The sequence below is a fragment of the Littorina saxatilis genome, linkage group LG1 (assembly GCF_037325665.1).
Source record: "Littorina saxatilis isolate snail1 linkage group LG1, US_GU_Lsax_2.0, whole genome shotgun sequence".
NCBI classification, from domain to species: Eukaryota; Metazoa; Mollusca; class Gastropoda; order Littorinimorpha; family Littorinidae; genus Littorina; species Littorina saxatilis.
In genome coordinates, this window is record NC_090245.1 from 77,905,466 (window position 1) to 77,931,476 (window position 26,011).

At 39.7% G+C, this 26,011-nt stretch overlaps 1 protein-coding gene across 4 annotated transcripts in view; it reads right to left on the reverse strand.

Moving 5' to 3' along the window:
* Positions 1–7,529: 7,529 nt before the first annotated feature.
* Positions 7,530–26,011, reverse strand: part of LOC138980296 (long-chain-fatty-acid--CoA ligase ACSBG2-like) — a 46,048-nt gene continuing 27,566 nt past the window's right edge. For all 4 annotated transcript variants that reach the window (XM_070353179.1, XM_070353169.1, XM_070353162.1 and 1 more), the window contains 14 exons: positions 23,634–23,795; positions 23,090–23,175; positions 22,487–22,575; positions 21,463–21,664; positions 21,004–21,105; positions 20,189–20,236; positions 19,407–19,586; positions 18,234–18,415; positions 17,431–17,618; positions 16,213–16,322; positions 15,570–15,720; positions 14,611–14,750; positions 13,664–13,910; positions 7,530–12,844 (listed from right to left, as the gene is read on the reverse strand). In XM_070353179.1, coding sequence (XP_070209280.1) covers positions 12,750–12,844; positions 13,664–13,910; positions 14,611–14,750; positions 15,570–15,720; positions 16,213–16,322; positions 17,431–17,618; positions 18,234–18,415; positions 19,407–19,586; positions 20,189–20,236; positions 21,004–21,105; positions 21,463–21,664; positions 22,487–22,575; positions 23,090–23,175; positions 23,634–23,795 — 1,982 coding nt within the window. In that variant the 3' untranslated portion in view covers positions 7,530–12,749. The remainder of the gene's footprint in view (positions 12,845–13,663; positions 13,911–14,610; positions 14,751–15,569; positions 15,721–16,212; positions 16,323–17,430; positions 17,619–18,233; positions 18,416–19,406; positions 19,587–20,188; positions 20,237–21,003; positions 21,106–21,462; positions 21,665–22,486; positions 22,576–23,089; positions 23,176–23,633; positions 23,796–26,011) is intronic.

The following is a 26,011-nucleotide window of genomic DNA, read 5'->3' on the forward strand; positions in this document are numbered from 1 at the left end:
ACAAGTACATTAATCCTGAGTTCAGTATTTAGTATAATAATATAAAACAGGAGAACAAATATGGACACCGAGAAATTAAAACATCTGAAATCAATGCTGCCCTGATCTTTTCAAAATATTCTGTTGTAAATTAATATATGTAAACATAGAATGATTGATAAACTTTTACTTTGCAACAGAACAAATAATACCACAAATCACACAAATAAGCTGTTTCAGCCTGCCTTGGTATACCAACACTTAATTCTAAAACAAAATGTGTTTTTCAATCTATATTTCACCAGTTGAGATGAAATATTGAAAGAAAATGTAAGATTTAACATAACTCGTGTACTGTTAATGCCAACCATACACAAAAATAGCCTTGTTTAGTAAGACAATGACAGTTTCATGTCTCTAAAACATAAAAAAAACCACTTTTCCTATAAATGAATTGAACTGCTTAAAGGTCCTTGTCTACATTTTTATACCGAAATCGCCATTTGACCATTAAAATGCAGAGTCTATTATCTACAAATATCAACAATACACCCCCTTTCGATCAGGAAAGACGAAGCCAGTGTAGCCGTTTGAAAATTCATTGTAGTATTCCAGCGTAGTACTCATAGTAGGATATCCTTATTTGGAAAATGCCAAGTGCAAAACTCCTCTCAAATCCCATGCAAAGCATGGACAGCGCTCCAGTTTCTTTCTTTCTTTCTTTATTTGGTGTTTAACGTCGTTTTCAACCACGAAGGTTATATCGCGACGAGGGAAAGGGGGGAGATGGGATAGGGGAAAGGGGGGAGATGGGGTAGGGGAAAGGGGGGAGATGGGATAGAGCCACTTGTTAAGTGTTTCTTGTTCACAAAAGCACAAATCAAAAAATTGCTCCAGGGGCTTGCAACGTAGTACAATATATGACCTTACTGGGAGAATGCAAGTTTCCAGTACAAAGGACTAAACATTTCTTACATACTGCTTGACTAAAATCTTTACAAACATTGACTATACTCTATACAAGAACCACCCAACAAGGGTAAAAGGAGAAACAGAATCCGTTAGTCGCCTCTTACGACATGCGGGGGGAAGAGAAATAAGGATGTGGAAAAGAAGACTTTTGGTAAGTGAAATAAAGGTGATGGATCCAGTCAGGTAGAAATAAGACAACAAGAAAAGAATTGGAAAACTGCAGGGAATAGTAGGGAGAGTTTTCTTGGAAGGAAATATAGGTGAAAGGACTGGTAAGGCAGAAATAAGACAAAAGAAGAGAAGTAAAGGGGTGGGGTAGCTCTGTGGAAACACTCCCGCCGCGTGAAGGCGACCCCATGGGAGCAGCGCTCCAGTGTCAAACTGTTGCTGCACTTGTTTGGGCGTGGCCATAAGCACAGTGACATGAATTTGATTGGTCAGTATTTTTAGGCAAAGCACATGTTCTCAGCAAACAGAAAACAAAATATTGGAAGCGTGTTTCACGCTACCCAAAAATAAAATCTTTTTTTACATATATTTTTTTCTATAACTTTTTTCCCCATGGTTCTTTCATCATTTGACATAATTTTGTATCGAAATCTAACCATAAGATTATTGAAAAAAAGCAAAAATGTAGACGACCACCTTTAATTTGTGACTGTCAAACAATAATGCAGTATTCAAACAAATCTTTTGTTGTGTGAGGGAATAGCCTTACAGCCCACGTAATAATGTTCAGTGTGCGTGCGCGTGTTTGAGCGACTTCATTGGTCATCTTGAACACAAGGCCAGTACTGTAACTGCCCTTGATACGGATCGATCCAAGGGGGGGCAATCTCAGTCATCTCAAAGAGGGAAATCCAAACGCTATCCGCCTTGTTCGATTTTATGGGCTTGGACGATAGAGAAAAATAAGAAAAGCAAACACTGGAGTATACCTGGACGAAATTGCTATCAAGAACGCAGAATTGATTTTTTCTGAGGTTTTTTTTTGCCGTAAGCGCCATGTTTATCGCGTCTCGCACATCTGATGTTGACATGCATCAACAAAGGGGCCTCACTCTGGAAGAGTTTCCTGCTCCGATAAACATGGCGCTTACGGCAAAAAAAAACCTCAGAAAAAATCAATTCTGCGTTCTTGATAGCAATTTCGTCCAGGTATACTCCAGTGTTTGCTTTTCTTATTTTTCTCTATCGTCCAAGCCCATAAAATCGAACAAGGCGGATAGCGTTTGGATTTCCCTCTTTGAGATGACTGAGATTGCCCCCCTTGGATCGATCCGTATCAAGGGCAGTTACAGTACTGGCCTTGTGTTCAAGATGCTTCATTGGTACGCATGCACTTGACGCCATCTTTTATGTGACGTAATTTACGACGCACGATGCTAGCTTTTAGAACGGTTTAGCCGCGTCAAGCAGACGTGACTTTATCGCAGACGACCAGCTGCTAATCTGTTAGTATCGATGTGCGGGAGTTGTTTGATAAAATGACAAGTTTCTTTAGGATAATAGTCACTTACGAACATGGTTGTTTAACGACGGTTAGCGGAAAATAGAGTAGTATAAATTGAGGAAGAACCGGATTATTTGCCGGAAGTTAGTGATTCAGGGTCAGAGTTCACCGTAGCGCATGATTATGCGAAATAGTCCAAAGATTTGAGGTCTATATAATGTTTTGGATTTCGACGGCGCGGCACTCTTTGTTAATCGGGAGTCATTTAACCCTAAAACTCTTTGTTAACCTTTGCCGGATGCCGCTTTTGACTACACACTCCCGACGATGCGGGTTTGTCTGAACCCATACATTTGAAAGAGGGTTTTTACCGTTTATTCCTCTAACGACGATGCGGGTTTGTCTGAACCCATACATTTGAAAGAGGGTTTTTACTGTTTATTTCTCTAACGACGGGGTGGGTTCAGGGAAACCCACAGCGCTACTTCAGTGGTTGCATCGAGTTTCTCCCTTCACCGACCTCTTGCAGGGGAGGGAGAGGGGGAGGGAGAGGGGGAGGGAGAGGGGGAGGGAGAGACTGAGAGAGACTGAGAGACTAAGAAAGAGAGAGAGAGAGAGAGACTAAGAAAGAGAGAGAGAGATACTAAGAAAGAGAGAGAGAGACTAAGAAAGATAGAGAGAGAGACAAATAAAGAGAGAGAGAGAGAGACAAATAAAGAGAGAGAGACTAAGAAAGAAAGAGAGACTAAGAAAGAGAGAGAGACTAAGAAAGAGAGAGAGAGACTAAGAAAGAGAGAGAGACTAAGAAAGAGAGAGAGAGAGACTAAGAGAGAGAGACTAAGAAAGAGAGAGAGACAAAGAAAGAGAGAGAGAGAGACTAAGAAAGAGAGAGAGAGACTAAGAAAGAGAGAGAGAGAGACTAAGAATGAGAGAGAGAGAGAGACTAAGAAAGAGAGAGAGAGAGAGATACTAAGAAAGAGAGAGAGAGACTAAGAAAGATAGAGAGAGAGACAAATAAAGAGAGAGAGAGACAAATAAAGAGAGAGAGAGAGAGAGAGACTAAGAAAGAGAGAGAGAGAGACTAAGAAAGAGAGAGAGAGACTAAGAAAGAGAGAGAGAGACTAAGAAAGAGAGAGAGGGAGACTAAGAAAGAGAGAGAGACTAAGAAAGAGAGAGAGACAAAGAAAGAGAGAGAGAGAGACTAAGAAAGAGAGAGAGACAAAGAAAGAGAGAGAGAGAGAGACTAAGAAAGAGAGAGAGAGAGACTAAGAAAGAGAGAGGGAGAGAGAGACTAAGAAAGAGAGAGAGAGAGACTAAAAAAAGAGAGAGAGAGAGACTAAGAAAGAGAGAGAGAGAGAGACTAAGAGAGAGAAAGAGAGACTAAGAAAGAGAGATAGACTAAGAGAGAGAGAGAGAGAGACTAAGAAAGAGAGAGAGAGACTAAGAGAGAGAGAGAGACTAAGAAAGAGAGAGAGAGACTAAAAAAGAGAGAGAGAGACTAAGAAAGAGAGAGAGAGAGAGACTAAGAGAGAGAAAGAGATACTAAGAAAGAGAGAGAGACTAAGAGAGAGAGAGAGAGACTAAGAAAGAGAGAGAGACTAAGAGAGAGAGAGAGAGAGAGAGAGAGAGAGAGACTAAGAAAGAGAGAGAGAGACTAAGAAAGAGAGAGACAGAGACTAAGAAAGAGAGAGAGAGAGACTAAGAAAGAGAGAGAGACTAAGAAAGAGAGAGAGACTAAGAAAGAGAGAGAGAGAGACTAAGAAAGAGAGAGAGAGAGACTAAGAAAGAGAGAGAGACTAAGAAAGAGAGAGAGAGAGAGACTAAGAAAGAGAGAGAGAGAGACTAAGAAAGAGAGAGAGAGAGACTAAGAAAGAGAGAGAGAGAGAGAGAGAGAGAGACTAAGAAAGAGAGAGAGAGACTAAGAAAGAGAGAGAGAGACTAAGAAAGAGAGAGAGACTAAGAAAGAGAGAGAGAGAGACTAAGAAAGAGAGAGAGAGAGAGAGACTAAGAAAGAGAGAGAGAGAGAGAGAGACTAAGAAAGAGAGAGAGCGACTAAGAAAGAGAGAGAGAGACTAAAAAAGAGAGAGAGAGAGACTAAAAAAGAGAGAGAGAGAGACTAAGAAGGAGAGAGAGAGAGAGACTAAGAAAGAGAGAGAGAAAGAGAGACTAAGAAAGAGAGAGAGACTAAGAGAGAGAGAGAGACTAAGAAAGAGAGAGAGAGACTAAGAGAGAGAGAGAAAGAGACTAAGAAAGAGAGAGAGAGACTAAGAAAGAGAGAGAGAGAGAGACTAAGAAAGAGAGAGAGAGAGACTAAGAAAGAGAGAGGGAGAGAGAGACTAAGAAAGAGAGAGAGAGAGACTAAAAAAAAAGAGAGAGAGAGACTAAGAAAGAGAGAGAGAGAGACTAAGAGAGAGAAAGAGAGACTAAGAAAGAGAGATAGACTAAGAAAGATAGAGAGAGAGAGACAAATAAAGAGAGAGAGAGACTAAGAGAGAGAGAGAGACTAAGAAAGAGAGAGAGAGACTAAAAAAGAGAGAGAGAGACTAAGAAAGAGAGAGAGAGAGAGACTAAGAGAGAGAAAGAGATACTAAGAAAGAGAGAGAGACTAAGAGAGAGAGAGAGAGACTAAGAAAGAGAGAGAGACTAAGAGAGAGAGAGAGAGAGAGAGACTAAGAAAGAGAGAGAGAGACTAAGAAAGAGAGAGAGAGAGAGAGACTAAGAAAGAGAGAGAGAGAGACTAAGAAAGAGAGAGAGACTAAGAAAGAGAAAGAGACTAAGAAAGAGAGAGAAAGAGACTAAGAAAGAGAGAGAGAGAGACTAAGAAAGAGAGAGAGACTAAGAAAGAGAGAGAGACTAAGAAAGAGAGAGAGAGAGAGAGACTAAGAAAGAGAGAGAGAGAGACTAAGAAAGAGAGAGAGAGAGACTAAGAAAGAGAGAGAGAGAGAGAGAGAGACTAAGAAAGAGAGAGAGAGACTAAGAAAGAGAGAGAGAGACTAAGAGAGAGAGAGAGACTAAGAAAGAGAGAGAGAGAGACTAAGAAAGAGAGAGAGAGAGAGAGACTAAGAAAGAGAGAGAGAGAGAGAGAGAGAGACTAAGAAAGAGAGAGAGAGACTAAGAAAGAGAGAGAGAGACTAAGAAAAAGAGAGAGAGAGAGAGACTAAAAAAGAGAGAGAGAGAGACTAAGAAAGAGAGAGAGAGAGAGACTAAGAAAGAGAGAGAGAAAGAGAGACTAAGAAAGAGAGAGAGACTAAGTGAGAGAGAGAGAGACTAAGAAAGAGAGAGAGAGACTAAGAGAGAGAGAGAGAGAGACTAAGAAAGAGAGAGAGAGAGACTAAGAAAGAGAGAGAGAGACTAAGAAAGAGAGAGAGCGAGAGACTAAGAAAGAGAGAGAGAGAGACTAAGAGAGAGAGAGACTAAGAAAGAAAGAGAGAGAGACTAAGAAAGAGAGAGAGACTAAGAAAGAGAGACAGAGAGAGAGACAGAGAGAGACAGACAGAGAGAGAGAGAGACTAAGAGAGAGAGACAGAGAGAGACAGACAGAGAGAGAGACAGACAGAGAGAGAGACAGACAGAGAGAGAGAGACAGAGACAGAGAGTCAGACAGTCAGATAGACGGATAGACAGACAGACAGACAGACAGAGCAACTGACAACAGACATACAGACAGAGAGATACGGACAGACAAACAGAGAGACAGACAGTCTCTTGGAGACAAACAGGCAGACAGACACTGTTCCGCCGCTTTGGTAATTATGGGTGTAGCAGAACCCGCGCCGTCGGCAGAGGGATAGTTACAATCACTAGTATGGGTATGTGTGAACCCGCGCCATCGGTAGTGTTTATGTAAATTATCATAATCAATTAATTCTGATGTTTTGTCATGTACACACTAAAAATTTGCAGACAGAGAGCAAATTAGGTGTGTGAGAGATACTTAAAATTTCAAAACGATACCTTTAATGGTTCCAGAGTTACAATGATTTTAGTGTGTCTCTGGGTACAGGTGAACCCAGGAAGCACGGCAAAGGTTAATCGGGAGTCATTTAACCCTAACCTGACTCTTTGTTAATCGGGAGTCTTTTAATTATAACCAAATTCCTTGTTAACCGGGAAAAGTAAACCTTAGCCGACTTCTTCGTTAATCGGAAGCCGGCCTTCATTTCTAACCGTAAGGATTTATTGCTTAGATCTGTTAATCATTCTTTGTGAACTAGGAACCTTGCAGTATACACTAAGTGGCTCCTTGTCAATCGGGAGTTCTGTTATAACGTTTGTATAAATTCCTTGCCAATCGGGAATCTGATAGTATCTCATGCACTAAATAGCTCCTTGTCAATCGGGAGTTCTGTTATAACGTTTGTATAAATTCCTTGCCAATCGGGAATCTGATAGTGATAGTATTTCATGCACTGAATAGCTCCTTGTCAAGCGGGAGTTCTGTTATAAAGACTTTAAGTCTGAATAAGTTCCTTGTCAATCGGGAACCTGATAATTCCCCCCCTCTTGTTTAGACAACAGTCAGCGACAGTACTGAGACACGACAGAAATAATTATGAAGTGACGAGGAAAGAAAGGAAACGAGTCTGCGTGAGAGTGACGATGTTTTGATTCCATGCACTTGTAGAATAAAAATGATGTTTTAAACTGTATCTACAACCACGGTGTGGGCTACATTCGTTCGCAAGAGAGAGGCCGTTGGCCGTATGAGAGCTGAATACTAGATACTACTGCATCGGGGATAAGAGAGGGAAACGGGAAACATTCTTACACTCAAAACAAAACACAACGCGAGGTCAGACAAACAACATCACGAGTAAATAAGAAACATCCTGCACAATCCCCTGGCAGCCCCCGGTCTCAATCAAATCTGCCACAGTTGAAAAAAAAGTCTCTGCTGCGATTCCTGAGTTTGCTCAATCAGTATAATTAGCAAGCATAGTGTACTTTACGTATTGTTTGACCCAGTTTACAAAAGACAAACAAGAAACAACACTGAGTCTAAAACGAAAACTTATACATGTATGACATTTTCACACACACTCACAAAAAGGAGGAAAAAAAGGAGTTAAACTTACCAATTAAAGTTTTCATTAACTTGCGTTGCATACATTTCAAACAAATACAATTCACTTGACACTATTTTATTTCTTTTCAAACAGAAACAAATCTATACACAAAACAATATAGGCCTACACAAAACACAATGTTACAAACGAGATTCAAAGGAAATTCTTTTGGTGTCAAATAATGTACAGATATTATGCAACTGCAAATTCCCAATCAGCAAAGTCACTCCACCGACTCTTCATAATAGACAGCAAAGTAGCATACATCATTGCAGTTATTTGTGAACTTACTTTGGAAGACATCAAAACGTGTTTCTTATTCTTTTTGATAAAAAGAAGTCAGCGAGGTAATCGGCTTGCAAAGCAGGGGAGTCACTTCGAAACCTTTTCACAACCAAGTGTGTTGATTTGACATGTTGTGGCTGTAATTTCAATACTTTTGTGACAAAAGTACCAAGCATGCTTTTTATTTTTTTGTATCATGGTCTTTTTTACATTTAGTCAAGTTTTGACTAAATGTTTTAACATAGAGGGGGAATCGAGACGAGGGTCGTGGTGTATGTGTGTGTCTGTGCGTGTGTGTGTGTAGAGCGATTCAAACTAAACTACTGGACCGATCTTTATGAAATTTTACATGTGAGTTCCTGGGAATGATATCCCCGGACGTTTTTTTCATTTTTTCGATAAATGTCTTCGATGACGTCATATCCGGCTTTTTGTAAAAGTTGAGGCGGCACTGTCACACCCTCATTTTTCAATCAAATTGATTGAAATTTTGGCCAAGCAATCTTCGACGAAGGCCGGACTTCGGTATTGCATTTCAGCTTGGTGGCTGAAAATTGTTTTATTTTTTTATTTTTTATAAAACAATCCAAATTTACGTTCATCTTATTCTTCATCATTTCCCGATTCCAAAAACATATAAATATGTTATATTTGGATTAAAAACAAGCTCTGAAAATTAAAAATATAAAAATTATGATCAAAATTAAATTTTCGAATTGCAGTGCGTTCAGTTTCATTCTGTGAGTTTGACAGCTTGACTAAATGTTGTATTTTCACCTTATGCGACTTGTTTAATCTTTTTGTTTTATTATCATGGTGTTTAGTCTTTTATTTGTCATTTCTTTTATTGAAGGGGTGCCAGGGAGGAAAGGCGCATGTTTCTTATTCTTTTTAATTTTTCCTAATTTTGGTTGCGTGTGTGCAGGCAATTTTGTTTGTTTGTTTATTTTTTGCTTAACGTCCAGCCGACTACGCAGAGCCATATCAGGACGAGGAAGGGGGGGATGAAGGGGGCCACTTGTCAAGCGATTCCTGTTTACAAATGCACTAACCCATTACTTGTGTCCCAGCAGGCTTTAGTAAAACTAAATTAATACCTACTGGAAGATTACCAGTTTCCAGTATGTTAAAATAGGCTTAACCTATCTACTGCTGGACTTACATCAGAACACTAACAGATTAAACTATACATGAATCGCGAGACAAGCGGCAAGAGAAGAGATTTTTGGAAAAAATACAGGTGAATGAGCAAGATTAAGGCAGAAAAAAGAAAAGAATTCATGAAGAAAAAGAGAGCATGACAGGAAAGAGGAACCAAAAATCTACCTAACAGCAAACTAGAAAGCTCCTGCGGTTCCAAAAACAGGAGGGGCCTTTAATTTCTTAACCGCAGTGCCCCACTGCGGGAGTGCAGGCAATAATACAAGCAAGCTGAACCAATAGAAAATAGGAAGCACAAGTATGCATCCCATAGCAAAAGGCTTCTTAGTCGACAAAGGAACAGCTGCTGTAAAAAATACTCAGATTGTAAATAAATAAAGGTAAATCAGCTATTAAATCAGTCAGTTTGTAACATCAGAGGGAAAAACATGTCGCGTAAGGCGAAAATACAACATTTAGTCAAGTAGCTGTCGAACTCACAGAATGAAACTGAACGCAATGCAACGCAGCAAGACCGTATACTCATAGCATCGTCACTCCACCGTCCGTGGCAAAGGCAGTGCCAGTGGAATTGACAAGAAGAGCGGGGTATTCGTTGCGCTGAGAAGGATAGCACGCTTTTCTGTACCTCTCTTCGTTTTAACTTTCTGAGCGTGTTTTTAATCCAAACATATCATATCTATATGTTTTTGGAATCAGGAACCGACAAGGAATAAGATGAAAGTGTTTTTAAATTGATTTCGAAAAAAATTTTTGATAATAATTTTTATATATTTAATTTTCAGAGCTTGTTGTTAATCCAAATATAACATATTTATATGTTTTTGGAATCAGCAAATGATGGAGAATAAGATGAACGTAAATTTGGATCGTTTTATAAATTTTTTTTTTTTACAATTTTCAGATTTTTAATGACCAAAGTCATTAATTAATTTTTAAGCCACCAAGCTGAAATGCAATACCGAAGTCCGGGCTTCGTCGAAGATTACTTGACCAAAATTTCAACCAATTTGGTTGAAAAATGAGAGCGTGACAGTGCCGCCTCAACTTTCACAAAAAGCCGGATATGACGTCATCTGAACGACATTTATCAAAAAAATGAAAAAAACGTTCGGGTATTATCAATCCCAGGAACTCTCATGTAAAATTTCATAAAGATCGGTCCAGTAGTTTGGTCTGAATCGCTCTACACACACAGACAGACACACACACACACACCACGACCCTTGTCTCGATTCCCCCCTCTACGTTAAAATATTTAGTCAAAACTTGACTAAATATAAAAAGCGAGCAAACAGAAGATTTTATCGACCCATTTTGCTTGATACTCGGTCGGGAGACTGATGGTGAGGAAAACGTTGCGCTTTGGTGTATCTTGAACTTGTGTTCAACAGGGTTTGTCAAAAAATATAAAGCAGACAAGAAGGGAAAAAAAATGTATCAAGGATGTATGCCTTGTATCCCCATTACATTGGCCAGCTGATGAGGCAGGATATAGAGCAATCAGTGTATCTACATCCAAGGCAAAAAGCCTGGTATTGGAAAAATAAAATTTTTTTTGTTTGTTTGTTTGTTTATTTGTTGCTTAACGTCCAGCCGACTACGCAGAGCCATATCAGGACGAGGAAGGGGGGGATGAAGGGGGCCACTTGTCAAGCGATTCCTGTTTACAAATGCACTAACCCATTACTTGTGTCCCAGCAGGCTTTAGTAAAACTAAATTAATACCTACTGGAAGATTACCAGTTTCCAGTATGTTAAAATAGGCTTAACCTATCTACTGCTGGACTTACATCAGAACACTAACAGATTAAACTATACATGAATCGCGAGACAAGCGGCAAGAGAAGAGATTTTTGGAAAAAATACAGGTGAATGAGCAAGAAGGCAGAAAAAAGAAAATTCATGAAGAAAAAGAGAGCATGACAGGAAAGAGGAACCAAAAATCTACCTAACAGCAAACTAGAAAGCTCCTGCGGTTCCAAAAACAGGAGGGGCCTTTAATTTCATAACCGCAGTGCCCCACTGCGGGAGGAAAAAAAGAAACAAGTCGCGTAAGGCGAAAATACATTTAGTCAAGTAGCTGTCGAACTCACAGAATGAAACTGAACGCAATGCAACGCAGCAAGACCGTATACTCGTAGCATCGTCAGTCCACCGCGCACGGCAAAGGCAGTGAAATTGACAGGAAGAGCGGGGTAGTACTTGCGCTGAGAAGGATAGCACGCTTTTCTGTACCTCTCTTTGTTTTAACTTTCTGAGCGTGTTTTTAATCCAAACATATCATATCTATATGTTTTTGGAATCAGGAACCGACAAGGAATAAGATGAAAGTGTTTTTAAATTGATTTCGAAAATTTAATTTTGATAATAATTTGTATATATTTAATTTTCAGAGCTTGTTTTTAATCTGAATATAACATATTTATATGTTTTTGGAATTAGCAAATGATGGAGAATAAGATGAACGTACATTTGGATCGTTTTATAAATTTTTTTTTTTTTTTTTTTTACAATTTTCCGATTTTTAATGACCAAAGTCATTAATTAATTTTTAAGCCACCAAACTGGAATGCAATACCGAAGTCCGGGCATTGTCGAAGACTACTTGACCAAAATTTCAACCAATTTGGTTGAAAAATGAGAGCGTGACAGTGCCGCCTCAACTTTCACGAAAAGCCGGATATGACGTCATCAAAGACATTTATCAAAAAAATAAAAAAACGTTCGGGGATATCATACCCAGGAACTCTCATGTTAAATTTCATAAAGATCGGTCCAGTAGTTTGGTCTGAATCGCTCTACACGCACGCACGCACACACACACATACACCACGACACTCGTTTCGATTCCCCTCGATGTTAAAACACATAGCAGTTTTTTTTTTTCTACACATCTTATCCATCCACAAGTCTTTTTACTTTTATTTCACCAGATTAAAATTAAATAGTTCTGCTCTACACACCAACATGGCTACCTTTAGTTCCTCCAATTTAGTAATCTCCTCTCTCATTGGTCAATCCTAAAACGAGGTAACCAATGAAAATATAGTTTACAAAAATCAGATCACCCCATTCCATCAGGTGATACTACGCCTGTTGAAAGTATGGTAAGCTAATCTGCACGCATTTAATAAATTTGCTAAAAAATGTTAAACATTAATTTAGACTAAACTATGTACAAATCCATTTGTCACATTAGGTCAAGCATCTGTTCAGAAAAGATGGCAAACCCAATTGCATACTGAAATAAACCTTTGTAAATACTTCAACAATTAGTTTATTGTAAGCATTGTAAAGCTGGGCTTTTGTTCCCACCAATCCACAAACAAACAAAATTATCGTAAGAATTCAATGGCTAAATTCCTAGGTTACTGGCATGTGGCATAATAAATTCAAAGATTATATGGTGAATCTGCAGTGAGAAAGAGCGATAAGTATTTTACGATTGCAATGTAATGCATGGAAGTGCTTCTTAGAAGAAAAACGTTTCATAAAACAAGCCTCATAAATGGCTTCATTAAAAACTGTACATAAAAAAATTTTAAAAAATTAAAAAAAAACTGTACAGGGAAAAGGTACCAGAAATATAAAAAGAAAAAAAAAGTAAGAGACAAAAAGATTGATATCAGCTGCAGTTGATTTTAACCTTCATAAATAGGTTCTCTTCAAAGCTATGCATTTTTTTATCAGCAAGTTTATCTCACAACAACGGAATGTATCATATCACAATAAACTGTCAATAAATATTGCTCTATCATCTGTTGATTTTTGTCTCTTCCGATGGTGACATGGATTTATTCTGAAAAAGGCTTGCAAGATGAAGTGTGCTTTCAAGATGTAGCTGGCTTGGCTTCCTCATAAAATCCCTCGATGGTATTTGAATATTTCTTGTGAATGATTGGTCTTCTCATCTTCAATGTGGGACCTGTCGACAACAAAAAAGTAAAAGAGGATTCAGCATTTAAAAACATAAAAGTCAACATGCATGATAACCGCTTCTTCCTTCTCAAATGATCCTGCATATTCACAATCCAAAAACATTTTGTGTGTGTGTAGAGCGATTCAGAGAAAATTACTCAACCGATTTTCATGAAATTTCACATGAGAGTTCCTGGGTATGATATCCCCAGACTTGTTTTCCTTTTTTTCGATAAATGTCTTTGATGACAACATATCCGGCTTTTTGTGAAAGTTGAGGCAGCACTGTCACGCTCTCATTTTTCAATCAAATTGATTGAAACAGACAGAGTGAAAGACACAGACACGCACGCATGCACGCACACACACACATACACACAATCACACATTCACACACACACACACAAACTGAAACACTCAGGAACTAAAACACACACGCATGTCCAGAAATATTGACATGTTCGGTTCTATATTCAAATCAATGAAGCGATTTGAATAAACATTGTAGATGAATGAAAGGTCCACGAAAATAAATTCGTTGAAAATTTCTCACTCTCGACGGAAAGCAGCCAGGATGTTCCCGTTCGGTGAGCGTTCAAATGGAAGGGTGTTTGTACTGTGTGTAAAAGCCTGACAGTATCTGTGATGGTTTACGGGAGGCTTATTGTGCCTACAAAAATTAGACCTTACAGTGGGATGTTACCAAGTTCTCCCCCACGGATGGAATATTCTGCAAATTTATGTTTAACTGTAAATTAATAAATTTATGTTTAACTGTAAATTTACGAAAAAAAATTACATAAGAAACTTTGTAGTTGCATCTTACCAAGTTCTCCCCCAGGGATAGAATATTCTTTGGGCAGCATAGACCACTTCTGGATCTTCTGGGCGTTAGACCTCACGCGACTGTTGACCTTGTCGATACCTTTCTGGATGGCTTGCAAAACGGCTGGATCTCCCGGCTCCAGGATCTCCGTCACAGTGGTGGCTGCAGATCCGGCGGATTTGACCCAATCCACAGCGAAGGGAGTCAACCTGTCGCTAGGCTCCTGCGTGTCTTGGTTCACATCCACCTGTAGTTTGGGGAAAGAGAAGGTGAGAATGTCAAGATAACAGTTGCAGTAATGGCGCTCGTCAGTTTACAAACCATGGTATCTTTACAAGTAACAATTTTGGTTACCATTGCTTACTAAATCACAAAACACTCTATTTGCGGTGAAACAGTCGTACTGGTTGTTGATTTTGTTTCTGGTATTTTGGGATTTAAACCAGTAAAATAAAGGAAGTTACCAACTGATGAATCTCTAGTATGTAGTGCAGTGTGCTCTGGCATTTTTTTGGACTCAAAGCATTGCACAAACAGTCAGGAGCAGAAACATTATTTTTATCTGTTACACATGCAACTTTTGAGAATGAAAGCAATTACAGAGCAGTCGGTTCAACACTGACAAGTTCTGTCTGTGCACTGTGGAACCCCCCTTTTAAGACCCCCCCCCCCCCCCCCCCCCCTTAAGACCCCCCCCCCCCCCCCCCACTTTAAGACCTTGCGTTCTCAGATTGTCTGTTCATAACCTCTGTAAGACTTATTTTAAGACCTCATTTCTGAGAATGTTTTAAGTCTTAAAGGAGGGGTTCCACTACACTTTCTTTGTGCATTTAGTGAAGAAAAGAAAAGAAAAATCTACACACACACAAAAAGCAAAAACCGGCCACTCCCCTTAATTTTTTTGCACACCAAAAAGTGTCAACTGTTCTGGACATTGCCTAAGTTACCTTTAAGGTCATGAGTAAGGACAGGAACTTTCTCTTGTCCCCAATCAAGGTGCACTGGCTGACCACGGGCAAGGCCTCCTTCACCATGTCCTCAATGGCCACCGGGGGGATGTTCTCTCCTCCTGCCGTGATGATCAGTTCTGGGGGGGAGAAAAAACAAAACCACAAATGTCATTCATACAATCTGCCGCTTTTTATCCTCTTCTGTTTTAAAAATATTTGTATATATGTAACCCAGTGTCGGAACACAACAATCACTCTTGGAGGCTAAGTCCAATCAAACAGGATTGAGAATTTTAGAGCTAATTTCCTAGCCCTATATAAACTGTTATCTGGTTACACAAAGGCAACCAATAATATACAAGGAGACCGCAGCAGCCAGACCCTATCACAAACAGAACTCTAAATTTCGCAGGTGTCAGCTATACATAGCTCGCGCTCTTCAAGGCTGACAACTGCAGAGCCTGCATGCTGTGAAGATTGACGCAGTAGTCTCCCTGTCACATATATTTTGTTAGCACTGCAAACGAAGCATCATTGGTCTCTATCTATGTCCTCATTGGGGAATGGATGCACTGTCAAAGCCCAACTGAAGACCTTTGTTGCTGCACTCTATCAGACTTCAAACTGGCTTTGATCCAAAGTCATTCCCCCATGATGACCTTGAAGTTTCTGTTGAAAGTATATCAATGATTTTGTCACAATCTGTACTGATAAGCTGTGGCATCCAGAAAACCTTTGGAACACTCTTTCAGCACTCCTGTTTTCCCCCGAATGCGGCGTATGGCTGCCTAAATGGTGGGGTAAAAACGGTCATACACATAAAAACCCACTCGTGCATAAAACACGAGTGTATATGGGAGTTTCAGCACAGGACCTCAGAAAAAGATGCACTCATGTTTGTTACATAAAAAAATAGAAAAAAAAACCCGAAAGGACGACAGTCCTAATGTCCTAACCTTTGATCCGACCAGTGATGAACAAGAAGCCATCTTTGTCCTTCCTGCCGATGTCCCCAGAGAGCAGTCCCCCCGACTCGTTCAGCACCTCCTTGGTCTTCTCCACCTCGTCAATGTATCCCATCAGCACATGGCGGCCATACATCACGATCTACACACACACACAAGTTGCAAAATTACAATTATACACTTCATCTACTGACTGCAACTGTAAACGTGCGTCCGAGAAAATCATTTACACCCGAGAGAAAATGAGCGCTACTTCAAAAGCTGATTTCAAAAGCGGTGACAAAATCCTGAGTATTAATCGCTGTCACATATTGCAGTGCAAAAGAAATTTTGTTAAATTACTTTTTTTCTCTTCTAAATTTGCATTGTTTTGATCAGAAGGAATGAACACCACAAAGATAAAACTCTGAATTCAGTAAAGGAAAGTCTTCATTCACTGATATAGATGTAAAGTATGAAAAGTATGCTCAAACAGTAAATCGTTGCTGTGAAACAAGTAGAGTACAACAACATATAACCCCTCCCCAATATTTTATACCGATTATACTCGAAACTGAGATTCCAGTGCATTGCACAGTATGATATATTTGCATTCATCTCTCATCTCCGACGCTTCCATGCGTTCTAATCTCACCTCTCCATTGCCATCTTCGTCCATTTTGTCCAGCACAGTAGTGATGCCCGGCAGTTCTTTACCAACACTGCACACATGGTTCAACTTGGGAAAGCCTGTTGTATGAGGACCTGGGTGAAGAAGAGATGTACATTTACAATCGGAGACATATTAGTCATATAGTGTTCATATACAAGTCATTTCCGGTGTTTCAATTGTTTACATCTGAAAATCTTGGAAACAAAATCGTTAACTCCTCACATCTACCAAGTGATGTTTTCCATTGACAGAATTTTTCTTGCATGTATCATGTAATTACATGGGCTTTGACTTGGTCTGACGTGCTTGCATTCACTGAGTGACTGAGGGGGCCCGGTAGCTCAGTTGGTAGAGCACTGGACTTGTGATCCAAAGGTCCCAGGTTTGAATTCGGGCCGGGACGGGTCAACTTTATGTGCAGACTCTGAGACGGTATCCATGTTCCAACCCCGTGTTACCGTGGCACGTAAAAGGCCTCGGTCATTCTACCATAAGTGCTGATGGCTGATTACACCTAAACATGCATACACCTGGGTAGCGCGACTCTGTTGCTGCTAGCTTTCCACTGGGAGGAAGCGACCCGAATTTTCCAGCGATGGAACAATAAAGTAATGAAAATGAAAATGGAATAAAACACACCAAAACCACTTGCTTATGCAGGAGTTGAGATTTACTTTTCTTTAAAAATACCGTTTTTGACAACAGCTAGTGCATTGATTACTAAACTTCCATAAAGACAAAACACTCCATGAAAATAAAAGTAGAAATGACAGCAAGACAATAAAACATGACAACTGTTACAATTCTTTTTCAAAATTTTTTATAGCTTGTTTCTTTCTTTCATTATGAAGGCAACAGCAATCACAACAACTTTGACTGCAGGAAACTTATAATCTAATGTGTTCTCAAGAATATAATGTTTTCACATGTAGTGTCATTCCACATTTCTGAGAAATCCAGTATATTCTTCTTGTGGTCAACAAAACTAAACCAACCACTAGGCATCTTCTTGGTCTGATTGACTGCCACGTCAATGCTATTAGATACAAATTCCAAGACAGCTTTTCCTGCAACTCATTGGTAACTGTTTACACTTCAAAAATGCTCAAACAAAATCATACTTGGAGTGTATATACATAAATCAATCCAACAAACCCTGAGAGGGGTATTTTCAGAAGAATGGTGTGATATTAAACCCACCTGAGCATTCACTCATGCCATAGACTTCACAGAGGGGCAGGTTGAGGCTGAGGAAATAGTCCAGCGTTTCCTTGGTGATGGGGGCTGCCCCAGAGAGCCGCAGCTCACAGCGGTCGAATCCCAGAATATTGCTGACTTTTTTAAACACCAGTTTCTCTGCCAGTCCAAAACCAAATGGGACGCTGCCACTGCAACAAAACACGTGCTGTCTTTTCAGTATATTTTTTTTCTGAAAATCAATTGCACAGTGCATGAAACTGAAGATACTGGCAGGCAGTCCGATAGCAACATCAAACAAAATCTGAACATTTTTTCAGTCTTAAATGTCTCATCTAGAGATAAGAACTCAAGTGGAGCACCAGTCTAAAACAGACAGAGTGCAAACCTTCAAAAGTGATTTCCTTGTGAAGTTTTGTCTTCCTTGCCTTCAAATCTTCTCAAACTCTAGGCACAAAATCTTTTAACCTGTATTTCAATCTATAACATTGAACCTTGACAGTACAGTGGAACCAGTCCATAACGATCAACCCTGGGCCCAACCAAAAGTGGTCCTTATAGGCAGGTGCGGGTGGTAATGGAAAGGTGAATTATATGAGGAAGAAATTCATTTTTGGGGGAGGTTGTCGTAATTGGCAGGTGGTCGTTAATTAAAAAGGTGGACGCCAGGACAGGTTCAACTGTATGAACACAATTTCTTCTCGTCTTTCCTCACTTGACGATATCGTATAACCAACACAGTCCCTAATAGGTCTCAACCTGTGGGACATGAAGCATCATCTCGTCGTCTTTCCTCATGCACTCACCCATTCATCCGTGCGTAGTTTCCTTTGAGCCCAACGCCCTTGGCCCAGGCAGCGATTTTCTTCTTGAGGCCCGACGAGCTGCGGCCAGCGTTCTGCATGGACTCCATCATTTTCTCCCACACTCTCGGCACTCCCAGAAACACGTGGGGCCTCACCTCTCTCAACGTACCTGCCAGAGAACCCTGCCCACACAGAAAAAGCATGATTTTTTGCTTTGGAATACTAGCTTTTTTTTTATTTTTTTTTTTAACCTCAGTTGCATGCAGGTTGCTACTACCCTTCTTATTTGCCTTTTTTTCCTTTTTTAAATTTTTTTATTATTATTTTTTGTGAGTGGAATACTAGCTTTTAAATAATGATAAAATTAACGTCTTCAAATATGCATTCAGACCCCCCACACAGCATTACTGGGGTCAGTAAGTCACAGACACAAAGAGATGAATGCACAGACAGTCAAACTGACAGACAGGCTAGTTGACTGACAGTGACACAGGTACATAAACCAGGCAGGCATGTAGACCTACACACAGCTACACTTGAACATTTTCTCATCACAACACATCGACGAGATTAATAAGAAAATACAGATAACACTGTCTTATCAGTGCACTCAGACAGGCATATTAAATCGCTTTTCTGCCATAATAGGTATCCCGTAGTACTTACGATTTCACCAAGAATCAGTACTTTGACAAGGGAAACAACCGCTGTAAATTACCCTTTGAATTGCAGCAAGACAGTTGCCTCCCTGGAGGCCAGTTACTTTTGTGGGGAGTACGATATTTTTTTAATCTATTTTTTCAGTGAAATTTCTTAGGTAGTCAAGGAATTAAGAAAGACATTTTTTTTTATATCTACATTGAGAAAGACACCCGTAGAAAATACAATGAGGTAACTGAAAACGGGATTTCCCTTTTAAGGGCCATGTGACATCCGAGTCCAACTTAAACTCTTACTTAGGTCGCTAGCTGAGACTCACACACACACACACAAGAATCTAACTACAATGCATTAAAACATGATTGTTATTTGTATTTTTGACCAAAATTTGACACTCGACAACAGCTTTGTAGAATTTCATTATGACTGTCTGGATCTGTGTCATGTCTGTCCGACTCATATCTTGGTCAAAAATGCAAATAACATTATTATGCTATTGGCAATACAAGCTACCTTGAGAGCGTCAGGCTGAGCGAAGTAGCAAGTACCGCCACAGGCGATCAGCGCATAGATGTCCAGCATCTGGGCCGCAATGTGACTCAGGGGCAGGTAACTGACCATGGATAAATGTCCAAATGTCAAATTCAAATTCTGCATGACGGCAGATTTTGTTGCTTGTGCTGTCCAGGTGATCTGAAGGAAGAAGAACATTCTTAATAGGTTCAAGATTTATAACAAGGAAAGCACAGTTTATGCAGTGTTTAATTAAAAACAAGACATTAATTACAGTCAAAGAGCTTTTCCTCAAAAGCTTTTGAAATGAAACAACCTACACACACAATTTAACGCTTTCCTGGCAGTCTTTCTCTTTTGTGTTTTTACACTTGTAAGTGTGAAGTTACAGTAGCTCTTTTCAAAGTCTGAGCTGGGGGAAATTGGTACCTGCTGGTATTTTTTCACCAGAGCTTAATCACTCTCACCGTTTCACAAATTTCTCTGAACAGATGGCCTAAAACTATGCACTTCAACAGGCACACAGACATATCTCTGCTACTGTTCACACTGAAAGAAATTATTTCTGTAGCACTTTCTTTGGTAACTCTAGAGCCAAACAAAGTCAGTGAACCAAAAGAATGGGCATGCAGTGCTGAACTGGATGGATATTTATCCCTTTGTTAATGTTAATCTTTGTCATTAATTTGTCCACTCTTCTAGACAAATCTGACAGAGAGAAATGTTAACCCAGACAGACAGACCACACAGGTGAGTCAACAATTCCTTTACACGTTACTTACATTGTCATGACTCAGCATCACCCCCTTGGGGTTTCCCGTCGTACCAGACTGAAACACGCACACACAAAGACTTCAGACATATGACATGAATATAAACGTCAATGAATTATACCATTTTACGGCCTAAAAGGCGCTTCTGTTTTTAGTCCACTCAGACTCAGCTGTGGCTTATCCGCCGCTATCGGCTTATCGGTGGCCAAAAGTAAAGAAAAATTCCCCAAACGAAGCGTGTTGCGGAGGTAACTGAACAAATAATTATGAACTTAATGACAACTGGCCACCACATGGCCCATTCCTTAACGTGGTGTGGTGTTTGCGTGTCTCGGTGACCCTAAGAGCTATGCCAGCGGGAGTGTAAACTCCTGGCAGGGCTTCCCAAGTTAAGGAAATGACTGACATAAAGAAAACATTATTTACATACACTGACCCACATCCAAATAAAACGATGCATTTCAGCAAAGTCAGACAATATTATTCTCATATCCTCTAGCTCATAAAAATTCAGGTTGACCAAGAGCTTCTGAGAATGACGCAAGAGACAGACACAGTCATGTTTTTAATATAAAATCCTGTAAACTTCAGGACCATGCAGATACACTTTTTAGGCAATCTAACGATAATCTATTTGATAAACTATTTAGCTGCTTCAAGGTTTGTTGTCAAACCTTAAGAATCTGAAAACGTACATTTTTCTTACATTTTTTTTTTTTCACAGGGCTAATTCTGGAGATTATTATACTATTCTGTAATTGTAAACCAGCCAGACCCACTGAACATGGAGCAACAAACAGAAACTCTCCCATTTTGTTACTCACTGTGTAAATCAACACGCAGCATTTGTTGGGGGCCAGGCATTTCATGCGTTCCTCAAGCTCTGCATCTGTCACGTCATTTCCCTTCTCCATAAACTCTGACCACTGTAAGAAAAAATATCTTAATATTAGAACACACACAGTAGTCATAAAGAGCCCTTGAGGATCAGGACAGATATTTCTATTTGTGGACTGACGAAGAGAGGGGGGGGGGGGGGGGGGGGCAAAATGCCAACTCCCTTAAACATCTGTCACACATTTTTTTTTCAAAGCAACGAAAAAACAAAAACAAAAATAACGATATTCAAAAAACGCAGCAAAAAGCACACATGGTTACATTCTCCAACTAAAAACTATCAAGATCTCCCAACCATACATATTCACATTCACAATTAAAACAGAAACTCAACCACAGACGACAACAAACAGTCAAACTACTCAGACTTGATCATCCTCTCTTACCGAGTAGATGTTATCCTGTCGCTCGGCAACCTCCCCAGTGTACTGCACAATGGCCTTGAGATGTGGCAGGCTGTCCTTGACCTGGAGAATTTTCTGCAGCTGTTGGTTGTTCTCCACCACGAGGATGTTGGCCTGGCAACTCTCCGCCACGTACTGACACGCCTCTGGTGAGTTGGTGGTGTAGATTCCTGCTGCAAGGCCCCTAAAAACAAACAAAAAAACCCACAAAGAATGTAATCATAAAGTGGTCCGTGTGTTCAGAGATGTCCACAAATCTTAAAAAGCTAGATCTGAAAAGAGAGGAAGTCTTGAAAGGCAGATGAATTTACAGACACTGTGAAGAGAATGAGTAGAGAAGAGGTCTCAAACTTGGAGCAATGCAAAATGAAAGTTTTAATGTATGTGTTGTGACTTTGCATAAACATTACTTAACAGTCAAATGCAATTGGCCAAACAGAATCAATCCACTGAATTCTTACTAAAACCCTGTACAACCTTACCTCCAACTGCATGAGACTTCGCTGAAAGCTCATCAGCTAGACAGCACAAAAAACAGGGCAAACTTATCTGAGAAAACTGCACGTGACATGATATGCTTCTGCTATATTTATGCCATCGGCATTGTCCTGGATTAAGCCTGTGCAAGTCATGACCCATCTTAAGCCTGTGCAAGTCTTAAAGAAGAATGACCATTTGAGATTGACTCAGTGGGAGCGTGAACCTCACAGTGGGCTATCGGTTATTGCCAATTGCTACTTAATATAGCGTGTCGTGACTGCTGAGCTTTGACTACTTTTTTGCTTGAGTAAAGCCAGATAATCTGTCATAACTTCTTCCCTTCATCGAAAATATCTTCCACCAAAACAATTACAAATTATTTTATTCAAGACCCTTAGTAAAAACAAAGCCTGGATGAAACAATCTCTATACCTACCACTGAACAGAAAGCAAAGTATCCCCTTTTCCTACCCAACAAAAAAACGCAGGCGCTTGTGTCAGCCTACCAAAGCATTCTTCTTCTTACCCTGCAAAAAGAGCGCCCAGGTCAGCCAAGAACCATTCTGGAGAATTGAAGCCGATAATGCCTACCCCCTTGTATGGCTCCAGTCCCAACTGAAACACACGCACAGTGAATTTAAGGCACAGGGTGTAATTAGGAAAGCATATACTAAACAGTACTGTATAGTACTCCAATTGGTCAACAAAGAACGCATGGATTGAGCTTCTAATGTTAGCAAAATCATTTCTTTAAAGTATAGCAAGAAAACAAAGAACCAAACAAGCAGGGTTTTAGTCCCAAAACAAACAAACAAAACAAACTGTGCATTACTAAAATATCACCAGAAACAATTGTTAGTAACTTTCATACACAGACAGACAGACAGACAAGCAACCAGACAGGCAGTCAGAGAGACAGACAGACAGCCAGCCAGCCAGCCAGCCAGACTCTTTCTCTCTCTACTGCATATGACTATTTCTAGTATATTACTAACACTATTCTCCCAACAATAACTACAATACAGTTCAGTTCTGTCTAGCAGGCATAGCTTCCACTGTAACTGATCATGAATATCACATTACCCCTGCCAATACCATGTACCAGTGTCTTAAACGTAAAACCACCTACCTTGATAAATGACTTTGCAACTCTGTGAATGTCAGCCAGGTATTGTGCGTACGTCCAATTTACCCATGCTCCATCTCGCTTGATGGCTGAAACACAAAAATGGCTGCCAATGAAAAATAATGTAAAGTCTTTTGTCTTCTTTTATTGGCAGCTTTTCAGTTTTCTCTTTATATTTGTCTGAAAAATACAATTTAAACAGGCCTGCACTACACAAGGAAAAGATAGATCTCGATTTTAACAAATCATGCTGTAGACAAGACAACACAGACAAACACACATAGACAAAAAATATAATCAACTGCAAAACCCTGTCTAACACCACACACACACACTCACACATGCACGCACACACACACACACACTCAAGCAAGCATGCATGCACACATATTTACATGCAATCATGTACACATGCAGGCATGCACGCATATAGGCATGCATGCACACACGCACATTATGCAAGAATCGCTTGGTACACTGGCGCTCAAACTCAAAGGAGAAAACATAACAAAACCAAAAAGAAAATGAAAAACACTTGTTAACATACCCATGGCCACATGGTCGGGAATTTTCTTGGCGATGGATTTGATAAGGGTTGGTACTGTGATGGGTGTTTCCGAGCCAGGCCCACTGTTTCTGACCCTAAGCTTGACCGCTCCATCTCTCCGAGTTGTCCATAATGTGTCAGCCGGGACAGGCTCATCAATGCCTGAAAAACATGTTATCAGAAATAAGGTTAATTTGAAAAAGATTATACACAGTTGAACGAAAACACTGACTGACTGGCTGTCATGAACCAATCAGTTTCGCTGATCATGCACCAATCAATCAACAAATCCGTCCATTCATCAATCAGCCCAAGAAATGCTTAGGCCGAAGAAAAAAAAAAGCACACATTTTTAACACATCTTAGTTGTTGGAAAGGGGTGTACAATAAAAAAGCATTTACAAACAAGAAGAGCAAACGCTCGATCGAGTCACTTTCGCAGTTCTGAATATTATATGAGGCATCAGATGGACAGGAAGAAATTGCTATTCACAACACAATACAGATGTAAATAATTTGATGTAAAGAATAATCCTATAAAGTTTGAATCAAATCCGATGAATAGTTTCAGAGATATGATATTTCAATTTTTTTCCTTCAAGACATACCTGTGACCTTGAAAAAGGTCAAAGGTCACCAAAGCAGACGTCAAAGTGTAGAGGTCACTGGGAGTCACGTTCACATAAAATTTGAGCCCGGTCACTTTTATAGTTTCCGAGAAAAGCCCAACGTTAAGTTGTGTGTTGCCGAACAGAAAAGGCTAGTTATCTCCCTTGTTTTTCTGATAACGTTCGTAAAAGGCTACAGATGTAAATACTTTGATGTAAAGAATAATCCTACAAAGTTTCAATCACATCCGATGAACTTTGTCAAAGATATAAAATGTCTAATTTTTCTTTTGACGCTGACCTGTGACCTTGAAAAAGGTCAAAGGTCAACGAAACCATCGTTAAAGTGTAGAGGTCATTGGAGGTCACGACTAAACAAAATATGAGCCGGATCGCTTTGATAGTTTCCGAGAAAAGTCCAACGTTAAGGTGGTGTCTACGGCCGGCCGGCCGGACAGACTAACACTGACCGATTACATAGTCACTTTTTCTCAAGTGACTCAACAAAAAACACTATTAAAAAAACTGTGCAAAAATACACAAAACAAAACAACAAAAAGGAAAGAAAATCAAACAAACAAACACAAAAAACACCCACACAGTTGATTACATACAGAGTAAACTACTGTAGCCAACAGGAGTAAATTCTTGAATAACCTCAGTCAGCAGTCTATCTGTATGATAGCCTCACCTATTTCTTCCATTTCTAGAAAAATGTCACCAGTTCCATCCACAAAGGCGTTATCCTTTTCCTTCACATCTTTCTTTCTGTTCAGCCTCAAAAGTAACTGTTCCTTGCCCCTCTCAGCCATTTTAGTTATCCTTTTGAGAGCACCGTTTTCTCTGTCATTCCTTTCGCCAGTTTTGCTATTTTCTCTCCTGTCACCAGTTTCTTCTTTTATTATTTCACGGCTCTCCTTTTTTTTACTTTTATCAGATTTCTCTGGCTTACTTTTAACAGAATCTTCTTCTGAACTTTGAATTGCTTCCCCTTCACCGGCACCTCCTGTATTTTTCTCTGTTCTGTCTTCTTCTACATCCTTCTGAGGTGTTTCATTCTCAGGTATTTTGGTCTCGGACATTTTCTTCTCAATGTGTGTCTTTTCAGTTCCTTCTTCTTCACTCTTTTCAGTAATGAATTCTATCACAGGAGTTTCGTTGTCAGACATTTTTTGCAGCATTTAACACTGAACAAGAAACTACAACATAAAATGTTCTTCACAAATACAGTCATTCCATCACAGAGAACTCCGACTCAGTTATTATGCCTACTAACATCACTGAAACCTGTGTGTGAGCTGTCATATACGGCACAGGTTCAATACCATTTGAAAGATTTCCAAAGCCTGAGTTTGATCTTCAATTACTCAGTAACATTTCAATAGAAATAGCATAAAACACCGGCAAGAAAACAGAATTTGCTAAATAAAACAAATGACAGCAAGCCTAACACAAACACACCCTAGCAGATATTCCACAGCAGTGGAAAAGAATGTCTGTTTTGGGTGGACTCTGACTGCAAATATAGCCACACCTCGCAGGTAACCCTTCATTATGGCACCTGAGAGAGGTATCAGTTGCACAGCCAAATCACTTGGATGACAGATAATTGGTGCATTTATTTGGTTTGGGTGACACCTTTCTGCTTGCAATCCAAGAGACCCTAATTATGGATATTACGCAGTCACTAATCCAAAATCCCTGCCAACAAAGCTCAAAGAACACTTACATTATAATCAAACAAAACAAAAACTTCAAAACTTATACTGC